This window comes from Poecilia latipinna, unplaced genomic scaffold (genome assembly GCF_001443285.1).
Source record: "Poecilia latipinna isolate Pla-1442-1.1 unplaced genomic scaffold, P_latipinna-1.0 Scaffold1805, whole genome shotgun sequence".
In the NCBI taxonomy this organism is placed as follows: domain Eukaryota; kingdom Metazoa; phylum Chordata; class Actinopteri; order Cyprinodontiformes; family Poeciliidae; genus Poecilia; species Poecilia latipinna.
Genome location: NW_015114421.1, coordinates 121,318 through 133,230, shown reverse-complemented (window position 1 = coordinate 133,230; position 11,913 = coordinate 121,318). Strand labels below are relative to the sequence as shown.

At 40.9% G+C, this 11,913-nt stretch overlaps 1 protein-coding gene across 2 annotated transcripts in view; it reads left to right on the top strand.

Moving 5' to 3' along the window:
• Positions 1-2,038: 2,038 nt before the first annotated feature.
• The window catches only part of kcnab1a (potassium voltage-gated channel subfamily A regulatory beta subunit 1a), a 113,342-nt gene continuing 103,467 nt past the window's right edge, over positions 2,039-11,913 (top strand). Inside the window, exon 1 of one of the 2 annotated variants that reach the window (XM_015014317.1) lies at positions 2,039-2,549. In XM_015014317.1, coding sequence (XP_014869803.1) covers positions 2,269-2,549 — 281 coding nt within the window. In that variant the 5' untranslated portion in view covers positions 2,039-2,268. Of the gene's footprint in view, positions 2,550-9,299; positions 9,757-11,913 lie in introns of those variants that run through there. The other variant, XM_015014318.1, reaches the window with a different exon arrangement.

Here is an 11,913-nt window from a genome sequence, read left to right as displayed (position 1 = left end):
TTTATTACACAATTTAGTACTCATTCTGCGTCGTAAAATATTATCAGCACCCCTGATGAAGATGAATAAAAAGATAAGCATGTAAAATTTTTATGACATTAAGTTAATAGAGCATAACAAAATTGCAGTGGTAACCTCAGCGATAAATTGCTTTACTTTATTATTAATTTTAATTGATTGTAGTGTCCACCTAGTATTAAATTGTAACCAATGTCCGCCTGCTTCTCAATGATAAAAAGTATCATGTGATACTTTCTCTTGGACACTCATCAGAATGGGAAAGACAAGAGAAAGCTCTTAAAGATTACATTTAAGAACTTCGCCACCGTAAAGCTAAACACAAAATTCTGACAGGTTTTCAATCAAAGTATCTGGAAGCCACTTTGATATCCAACACTGACCCCAACCTTTTCCCCAGTCCACTCTGGTGGACAGACTGTCCAGTTTGTCCAGTCTGTTTGGATCTCATTACTGGGCTAAATAATTTAATGCTGGTCCTCCGTCACTGATCTATTCACTTGACCTCAGAAGAGTCAAATCTCTAAGTATCTGGTTAGATTTCTAGGGGATTCTCAGTCCACAGAGCTTGACCACAAGGAGCTGTTTAATGCATGAGTGCGTTCACATGTCCATGTCTGTTAGCAGATTTACTACCAGTCCAAAATAGCAGTGGATGCAGAATTTCATGCAATAGCTAGTCACATGTTTGTAGCTCATCCACACTTTGCAGTTTAAATGCTGTTTCTGTTGTCTGCACAGTCTTCTCCTTCAACCCACCATGTCACTGGTAAAATGGAATATTTTACTACTTAAAACCTTGAAAGTGGTACAATAATTTGATTGTTCTTACCTTTTAGTTTACTTCAAAGTTCTGCCGAATTTGTCAGCATCAGAGGGAAGGAAAAAGTCTGCAATACCTACCTATTATGATTAATCTCATCAGGAGGCAACCATTCAAGTAGATAAGAGCAGAGGACAGAAATAAGGACTAGCTAGAATAACAAGGGTGCTTCTAGTGCTAGAAGCACTCTAGAAATCTGCTCCTGCACCTACAGAAAGAGGGAAATAAACAGAACTGAGAAACAATAGCAACAAACAACATATGTATATATAATAACATCACTTCCATATACTGAAAAGTACATGGAACAAGTTAGTAGGCCTACTTAGTAGCAACCACAACCCAATGTTAAGTGCATAATTTGAAAAACACCTCGGTGAGCCTTAGCATGCTTGTGTATAAAGGCTGTTCTGTAACAAGGTTCAGTAGTGGGTGTGGGGAGCCATAGACCTGCCTACCAGGAACCACAGGACAAACATCCGAGGGGCCCTTCAGCACAGAAACAGAAATCTAATCCAGGACCTTCTTGCTGCAACTGTCCCTCTCATACTAATGAAGGGGAGTAAAAATAATTACTAGATTTTTGAGAAAGAAATGAACTAGAAGTAGAAATATCAGATTACTGTGTCTGTTCATAGTTTAAGAAAAGTGTCTAGACTTTTACATTGCTCTGCTTGACAAAGATGTAAATTAGAGTTTCTCCCCCACTAGCCGTGTGTCTTATTACACAAAGAATGGTGTTAAGACTCTGAGGTGGTCCAGGAGAAGCATAAATATAGAGCCATTACAGATGCTGATGACACATATGTGTGTACCTCTGTAACAGTTGTGTCTTAATTATAGTAAGTATCTATGCATATGCTCTGGCAGCATTAAAGACATATTTAAATAGAGATGACTTTATTTATTCCTTGTGGTCACTTATTTATTTATTCCATCTGTGTTCATTCACTTTAATTGCATTAATAATATTTTTTCTTCAATTTCTGTTATTTTGGGACGTGCCTTTGTGCACAGGTATCATGTATGCAGTCTGTGTGAGTGAGTAAGTGCATGCATTGTTGACACCCTGGCATGTTTGGCTGCTTCCTTTTAGGTCAGAGCAGGCTGTGACGAGACAAGGAAACCAGGATCTAGTTTCAGGCTGGATGAGGCTATAAGAGCACAGAGAGAACGCTGCACAGACAAAAAGACAGACAGTCAAAAGGCACTGAGTAGAACTGAGATCTAACAAACCTTAAAGACAGGAGAGGGTGAAGAAGATGGCTGACTAATCAACCATAGGGCAGTCTGAAAACTGGCAGACAAACAGCGAACACCATCCTTAACCAACAGAAGACAAAGAAGGTTAAAACCAGTACAAATCAAGAGTTTTTTCTGGTTCACCTGAACCTCCCCCAAGAAGGGAAGGGCTAACCTCCCGGGCCATGCTAGCAGCGCGGAGCAGCGGAGGGGGTGTTGGGGGGCCTGGTGGTGGACACCAGCCCCCAAATATACACCGAAGACAATCGGTGGCCTCTCTCAGTGGTTCCAAAGTCCACCGAAGCAACTCCCAAGACGCTAAGCGCAATTCCTTCTCCGGAAAGAAGGTGGCGCAGCAGAGGCATAAAGCAGCGCTGATCAGAGAGTTGGAGACCAGTTGGTACCTTCGAATGTTCGGACTGGGCAAAGAGGAAACCGTTGCAAATAAGACTGGCATGCCCTACAGGTCAGTTAAAGCTTGAGAGTGTGAAGAGACACCGTAGCCTCAGCGAGGTGTGTCAGGTGTGTTTTCCCTCTTCAGACAGAATGCTGTTATCAGTACGGTTTTGTGTGCAACTAGCAATGTTTGGGCTGGACCAACAGTGTTATCCGATGACATGTGCTTCCCTACCCGTCTGTCCAACCATCCATTTGCGTGTTGTACAAGTCAAGCCGGACATAGTGACCTCCAGATTACACTGGTGTCACCTGATCTGGCTATAATGTTATTAGCCTGCATCTGTCTTGCTGGATTTGGCTGTGTTGACATCTTGGACCGCCATGGTGACAAAACATGTTGAGGCTGAAGCGACTGTTTTGATTCTTGTGGGTGTGACTGACCGAGCACGGACTGTTGAATCTCATGTTGGTAATAGTTTTTCCTCATGTTATCTGGTCTAATAATTTTTACTTATGCAAATGGTTTTAGTCCTGCGTTCTCCTTGTCTGACCCTCTGGTTTTGTCTCATTTAATTTTTTTTTTTTTTTTTGCTGATTTAAATGCTTCATTTGTTTTTGTCCAATTATTCAAGCCTAGAGCCCAAAAGTCATCCATTTGTCACGTCGCCTGTTCCCTCTTCTCTTTCCTTTTCCACTTTGTTTACTCCTCTCCCTTGGTTTGGGCTTTGATTAAATTTTTCACAAAAGGAATGAGAGCTTTCCGTTCCATGAAAAAAAAAGACAAATATTGTGTCTCATATGTGTAAAAATATTTACTAAGGGTCACAGAATCATCAGTTCTGTTACTGGAGAAAAACACTCTCATTTTATGTTGCTAGAAACTACAGATGCAAAAGCCTCAACACACAGTGAGTCCTTATGGGAAGAATCAAGAGCTTGTAAAGGCTTGAATTTTCTAATGAACTGTAAATATTTTCCAACATTACTTCAGTGCTTAAAAAATGGTATTCTCAACCAATTGCTTGATGCATTCCGAAGTGTCCTATAGGCATTTCTAGGTCTGTCTGATGTATTTGCAGTCAGTCGTTCATGGAAAATCTCAAAAGTTAGGCATTCGTACCCCTGAACTGACTCCTCTTGCATCTAAGAATGAAAGTAGATCCAACAGTTCATTTTAAATAAAATAATTATTTACTAAATTTGAAAGAAAATTCCAAGTCATTAATATCAACGCAAACACCAAATAAAACTAAGCACTCCGTCTTTAGTCAAGGCTTTCAGATGTTATCTAAGAGTCCTGCTGACATGTTTGTGGCTACACACTTCTCATAATCTTTATTTACAGGCTCATAAAAGGCTCATATGTTAAGAGCTCCTCCTGACAGGTGGAGGAGGAGTGTGAAGATGGGGCGATTATCTTTAGTAGCTATGCTTTAGAAGTGATGAGCTTAATGGACCACCAATAAAAAGGACTTCACACTGTGAGCCACAGCTAGATCAACAAGACCTCTTGCATTCCTGTCTGTACCCCATTATTACACACACAAACCTCCCATCTGATAATTTTATTTAGCCTGAACGCCATTATTTTGGTAAAGATTCTGCCCTCTTAGTAAAACATCTGATAGCAGGTCAGGACCTGGAAAATTCTGAGCTAAATCTTCCCACGTCCTCTGTTCTTGCCAGTCAGACACACACATGCACACGTTCGCACCCACTTGCAAAAAATGCCTGCCAGCTCTACTTTCTGAGACCCTGACATGGATGCCAAATGGGCTGGATTTTCTCTGTCATTTAAATCAGAGCAACTTCTACAATTTTTGGCACTCCGTTGACTCTGCATAGAAACTGTGGCAGAGTATAACCAGAGAATCCCTGGGATTGTGTAACTCCCCCACAAATATCCGTTTCCCTCTGTCACCCATCCTCCTCTCTCCCCATTCTAATTTAGTGGAAAACCTAATTGCTTTTGACAAAGGTGGAATATTTATGAACTATCCCTTACTCATATTGTTGACCATTAGGAAGTATGATCAACATAATCTGCTATAACAGATTTAATTAACGGTGTGGGAAATTATCAGTTGTTGTATGGGTTTTTGAGTTTTGGTAGATTATTGATTGAAGTGTCATTTATTTTTCTGAGGTTCTGTGTAGTGCTTATCAGTAAGATATCCCTTACCTATAGTTGAAAAATGTCATATCTCAGCAAGGTTTTTCAAAGTATAAATCAACATTCAGAGTTGGAACCAAGAGCTAGAGAGATTTATGCTGTCTGCTTTGGCTGGCTTCAGCATTTTCAAACAACTGAACATGTTCATTCCAGTGGGATGGAAATCTACTGATTTAGATTTAGAGCAGGGACTGTTTCAGAAACCTAATTGGTTCATCCATTCCAAAACCAATTTTGAGGAGTTGTTTTAAATCGTTGACCTGATGAGCCCAAGTTTCAACTGTCTTGCTGCTGATTTGAGAGGTAAAGATTGTACTCCCTCATTTTTTATTTTTCCATCCACTCTGTGAAAGACACCAGTACCTCTGGCATCAAAACAGACCGTCAGCATGATGCAACCACCGAAAACGTTTTTACAGTGTTGCTTTGAAAGCATTATGTTGATTCTTTGGTTGCTCGATAGCAGCTGCAAATTTCAGTCGAGCCAGGAAACTCCCTTCAATGTGAAAGGAACGCCTTTGTAGCTTTCTTTTTTTAAACAATATTTTAAAAGCTTTGCAATTTATAGCTTTCTAAAGAAGCCCAAGCCCGTAGCACTATGAGCTGAAACTATCTGGCCCAGATCGTCTTAACAATTTTTATTTCCTCTGAGGAGAGCAGGGTTGGTTTGTGTGCTACAACAGCATAATGATCCCAAACACACATCACAACTGTTATAGGAATGAATGAATCTTTCTGAAAGCACGTGGTTTCTCTGTAAACTGCTAAGGAATATTTAACCAAATATGTTTATTCTTACCCTGTGAGGCACAGGAAAGCTCTGATAAATCCAACACTGTTACCCACATTCTCGTTTTACAAATTGCAGACTGTGTCTTGTATTTTCTAAAGAAAGAATGGCACATGCCTGTGAGCGTACATAAACTCCTAACCACAACTGCATTCTGGTGTTTATTTTTATTTTCTTGTCATATATGTTCTAAGTAGTTAAAAAAAAAAGGCTGCTGTTAGCTGTACCATCTGGCTTTGGTCCAGTTTCAAGTTGGCGAGTTCGTCACTGGAGCCAACAATATCGCTCGTCTACTTTGACAAGGCAGTGGAATTAGGTTTCCTAATACCATTGGCAGCAGGTGTGACAATGCTGTGGAAACATGACTCTGCTGCACAGCGAACAGCAGCACGTGTTCCCGTAGAACTTGTTGGATGAAGCGTGGAGCTGGTGCCAAGATTGGCACGTTTCTCTCGTGCGGCGGCTAGGCTTTTGGACTTTTAAATGCAGCTGAGATTTGTGACTACATTAATGTGGGTTTTGTTCAACAAAACAATAAATTATTAAGGTGAGATTTCTGAACAGCTCCTAAAACAATGTCATTCTCAAGCTGCACTTAATGTTTGTTTCCCAAAGAGTTTTTAATTTGATAATGCAACATTTACTCTACTCTCACTGGTCTTCATTAAGGTTTTGACTTTCAATAAACAATGGGATTTAATGGATGATGTAGGCCAACACACTGGTGTTAAACAGGAGCAGGACAGTCCCTCAGGCCAGGAGACTGATCGCTGCCATTATTATCGCAGCCACTCAGTCAAATGGTGAGGAGAAAAGCTTAGGTGTTCCAGCAAACGATGTAAAAACACATTTTTATTTCCCGCAGTATTCAACAACCTCTTGTAAAGCATCCTATGTTTAATCTTTTCCACTCAAAGAAAATCAAGAGGAACAAATTTCTGTGCTGCTCGTTCTATTTCTGTCCCACTGTGGACACTGGATAATTGTCATGGAGCACAATGATTATAACAGCGACTCACTTGGGGGAGCGAGCACGAGGAGGAGGAAAGGGGAGAAATAAAAGATAGAAAACGACAGCTAATTAGTCTCAAGGAGCACAAAGCTGATTGTAGAAGCTTAGAGAGGAAATGTGTGGAACAATAAGCGAAGACGGAGACAAATGACACAGAACCCTGGCTGTCTAAAGCTGTGAAGTGGAGTTCAGTTTGTGTCTGGATGGTCCTCTTCCTGGCCTCCCCTTCTGCCTCTCTGCTCTGCCTTTTTTGGTGTTCTTGTCAGCAGCTCACCTATACACATGATGAGCAGCTCGAAGGCAAACGCCAGGAGTTACAACAGAAGTGAGGCAAAAAAAAAAAATCCCAGAGAAAGAGCAACAAAACATCAAGATCAAGCAAAATCAATTTCTGTTTTGATAATACAGACTTTTAGTTTTTACTATTGAACACGTGACCATGCAAAGCCTCCATCTGTATGGATCCCATGTCTATAAATACATGCTAAACACACTTAGGCACTGCATAAACTCAGCTGACATTCCTGACGCCTGGCTGGATCAGTTTTTCCATCGACCCTGCTGGACAACAAACGCAGCTGCCCCTCCACCCCTCTCCTGCCTCCACCGACCTCTGCCTAATTCTGTGTGCTCAGATGTGCATGCACTCGCTTTCACCTTGGCAATGCTGAAAACCTTTTTTAGGTTATAAATATCTCTGCTGCATAAAAAAAAAAAAAAAATGGAGGCTCTGAGGCATAATGGGGGTCATGACTGAATAAGTGCAAACCACTTTTGTTTGCTAAGAAGGTCAAAGACCTGAAATGTGAAACATTTTGGGGCCCAGTGAGAATGCCTTCACATTTTTCATCTCATGATACGACGCTTTTCAAACACTGTTTATGAATTTGTTACAGACGACAACAATAATACGAGTTTAAAGATGGATGGACAGACAACAGACAACACTGGAATCTTGTATTGTGGTAGTAAAAGTAAACTTTTTTGCAGGTTTTAAATGATGATTTTTAAGAATGGATACAAAGCTTAGTCAGCATTTCTGATCTTTACATTCTTTATTTCATGTTGTAATGTTACTTCCTCATCAAAGACATTCCTAATGCGTTTTGATTCTTTCATGGACATTTGAGAAATCATTTAATCTCCTGTTACAGCCATTCAGGGTGGCCAAGTGCTTCCTCTCACCTTTTCTACAAAGCTCTTCTTTGGAGCTGCAGTCTCCTACGGCATACAGCTCCTCCAGACTAGCGGCAGCAGCAATTATCAAACACCTGGCGGAACATGTGTGTCTGCTGAGCTTATGATACGGACTACTTCTCTGTCCAATGCTCCTACGAATGATTGTAAACGGCATAACGGAGGAGCATTGCTGTGATGATGTGAATGTCGGGAAGAATGGAGGCTTCTTAAAGAGACACAGGCCCATTTTCAAGGAGTAAAATTGTGAAGTGAAATTTCGTTTAAGTTGTGTTTGATGTTCAGCATTTGATTCTGCTGTAAAATGGCATGGAAAGTGCATAATGCCACACCTTTATGAAAACCTACAGAAAAAAACCAGTGACCTAAGAAACCAAAGAGTAAATGTGGATTTATCCTGAAGCAGTGCATGAGTGAAAACATCCATCATCTGCCTGCATGTGCAGATCTGCAAAAAGAGTGACAGAGTGTATCTGAACACAGATTTCCTCATATGGGAGAACGGCATTTTTCTTCATTCCTACAATCCACTGGAGGACCAGACATGATGTCACTGAACGTTCTCATGAGAGGACCAAAAGTGTGTGTGTGTGTGTGTGTGTGTGTGTGTAAGCAAAGAGAAAAAAGCAGCTTCCCCTCTTTATTATGGTGGTTCACCTTGTTAAAAACATGTCCTCCAACAGGGTGAAACTGTGCATAACATGCTGCTGGCTATGTACGACAGCGTGTTTGAGAGTTGTTGTTGTTTTTTTTAATTATTGTGGACAAAACTCCAGTACAATTTAAGAGGTGGACAGATAAGGAGATGGAATGGTAGGAAATGAAATACAAGATAAGAACGAAAACAAATGAATATATGTTTTAGAAAAACTTTTTATAGTAGCTTTGTAACATTAAAACGTTTGAAAAAAACTAATATATGGGCCACGACCCCCCCCCCCGCCCCATACAAAACGTACAAGACAAATGTTAAGAGTGAGATGGAGAGAAGAAAGGAAACCAGGAGTTGGGAAAGAGCTCGTGACGTAGGGAATACTGGGAGACAAAGGAAGGATGATGAGGAAAATGAGAAAGGGAGAACGGATAAAAGGGAGTTGAGGGGGAAAAAAAGGGCTAAAAGGAATGAGAGAGTAAAAAGAAACCAATGGAGAGAGAGAACGACAGAGAGAGAGAGGAGGGGGGGGGGATGTGGAGGGAGGGAGAAAAATAACGTCCCAGATTCCCAGGCCGTTTAATAGGGAGCAAAACCAAACTGAGCTTATATTGTAGTCTGGCTGAGCAAGGGGTAAAGTGACAGCATGAGTGTATGTTTTGTGTGTGTCAGAGCGATAAGAGGGGGGGGAGAGTCGGGGTTATCTGTGAGTGCATGTTGCCACTCTGTGTCTACATGTGGGGTTTGTATGCAGACAACATATGTGGCCCAGCGCATCGAGATGTACATGTAAGGGGAAAAAAAAAAACAGTTTTCACTGAGTGGACATGTGGCTGCCTGCACGTTGATCGGACTCCATTTATTTTGTTGCATTTTTGTTTTGTTTTTTTTTTCCTTGGAGTATTTTAAGCTGCTTCTTTTTTTCCTCTTTTTTTTTAAATTAGAGAGTTGAAAGAAACACAAAATCATTTTGTGTTTTGTTTGGAGATAAATCTTCTGCTGTTAGGTTTTCATCAAAAGCCGACGTACTCCCCCCTCCTCAGCTCTGCGTGGCGCTGAGTGGGCGAGGGGCCTACCTGGATTACTGGGAGCTTAGATGTTTGTGGGGCACACTAACAGGAGAAAAGAGAGACTGAAAGAGAAGATAAAGTGGCAAAGACAGCTTGAAGATGTACCTGTACAAAGCAACGTGCCCGGAGATCCCCAACCCGAAGCAGAAGAATTCCAGGGGTCCTGGCGGAGTCGGGGTCCCGACCCAGGGCCTGGGTCAGGGGAGACTGATCAAGCAGGTGTCCATGGGGCCGGGGTCACAGTCTTATGCCCCTGTGATGCTGTGGGCCACAAACAAAGCCAACAATGCGGGGCAGCTCAAACAGCTGGAGGAGTTCCTCAACTTCCATTCGCTGTCTTTGCACGACACCGTGAGGAGTCAGACTGGCATGGTCTACAGGTAACCCTACCTGGCTTTTTTGTTCTTAATTCACAGTGAAATCAGTGTGTAGGTTAGGAAAAGGGGCTGTGTAATATCTCCTGTCTCTATGTGAATAGGAATTTAAGAGAAAAAGTAAAATGTTCACAGTTTAGATGGTGAAGTAAGGATTTTCAGTGTGAATTGTTTCCAAGCTTTCAGAACATTTGTAGAGAGAAAAAGATCTGCAATCATTCCTGCATTGGTGTTATGCACTTTAATGTATTCACTTGAATATGCTGTCCGCAATGCATGATATGGACTGTTGAGCTCGCTTTAAATCTAAATCTTTATGGTTCTTAAAAAACTGAGTATGTAACTCAGTTTTCTTTTAAACTGAGTTACATACATTAAAGTTGACGCAAACTAAAACTTTAACAAAATGCAAATAAAAATAAAATAATCTTCCATTAAACGTGGATAGAAATTTTAATATTTTGCATCAAATGCCCCTCTCATTAACTTTAACAGCTTTGTATTGCGGACACACAATAGAAGCATAACTGTAATCATGACGGCAATGATTCGGCTCAACTCTGCATTTTAAAAGCAGGTTTTTACCTGATTGGCTTAATAGTCGACTGTAATCAGAATGTCAGCACTAGATAACAGATAACAGGATTAAAACGTCTTCCTGTTGAAGGTCTATTATTAAATGATTGCTTTGAATGTAATCCAGTTTCTGTTTTTACGGCGCTGGTGGAAACGACTGTCGTTCAGAGGGTTTGTCATGTCTGTGAGTAGGCATCGTGGTTCTAGTGAGTGGTTTGAGTGAATGTGACCGGGACAGTTGATCGCTGCTCAACCCTCAGGAAAGGAAGCAGCATGTAGCTGCCTTGCACACACTGAGCTGTCTTTGGTGGGATGGAAAAGAAGTTGTGCAGAACGAGGGATTTTATCTTTATGTTGTCCTTTTCATGCTTGATTTACTTTAGATCATAACACTTAAATAATAGCAGCACACAATTTTTTTTAATCTTCCTGCAGAAATATTGTGTTTGCATTTACAGGGGGCTGTACTCTGTGATTTTCAAATGTGTGTGCATTAGGGTTTTATATTTGGAGAGGCTGCCGGCTTAACTTTTCCATGAATGACTGTATGCTTTGGTTATTTGAATAGTCCGTTTATCCCCCAGGGCTTTCTCTCAATTCTCTGCTAAATTCTACCAACATACTTGAACGTATTACAGTCGGTGTAATAATAATGTGACCTAAACTTATGCTATAGTTGCGCTGGCCTAAAAAAAAAAAGACTGGCAGCTGTTTCCATTAATGAGCCAAGAAATGAAGAAGATCTTATTCTGCACCAACCTGCTTATGGGAACTGATGCTTTCCAGATTTTCCTGCAATAAGTCATGCAAATGTGTGCCTAAACATTTGGGATTACAGTAGCCTAATAAAATGGCTCGTAAATAATTGAGGATCAGTAGTAAAGACTCCTGTGTTAATCAGAGTCGCAACAAAAAGGAACATGTATATGCAATGCCATCACTTTCTTTAGCTTAACCACCAGGATGTTTTACTCCTTTTATTGCTTTTGCAAATCAATCATGATCCACACAATTTGGCTTTTTTTACACACACACACACACACACACACACACACACACACACACACACACACACGTTTGTTTTGCTATCTTTGTGGGAACTTTCCATTGACTTCCATTCATTTCTACTCATTTCTACATCCTAAACCTTACCTTTACCCTTTTCCTAACCCTAACCATCACATACCTAACCCTAAACCTAACCAAAACTCAATTCATACCTTAGCCCTAACTCTGACCCCTGACCCAAAAACAGGGTTTCCCCTCGTGGGGACCAGGCTCAGGTCCCCACGAGGAGCGATTGGTCCCCACAACGTAGCATATGTCAGGAAAATCATCCCCACAAGGTATTACAAACAAACGCACACACACACACACACACACACACACCCCCACACACACACATATATATTATTTCAAAGTGAAAACTAATTTCTACAAAATAATTAAAGAATATGTAATGTAAGATAAGTGATTTCATAAATATTCACCTGCTTTAAATCAGTATTTAGTAAATGCACTTAGGTCTGGGCTTTGAGTAGGCCACTCCAGAACTTCCACCTTGTTGTCTTCATATCTGTGTAGCTT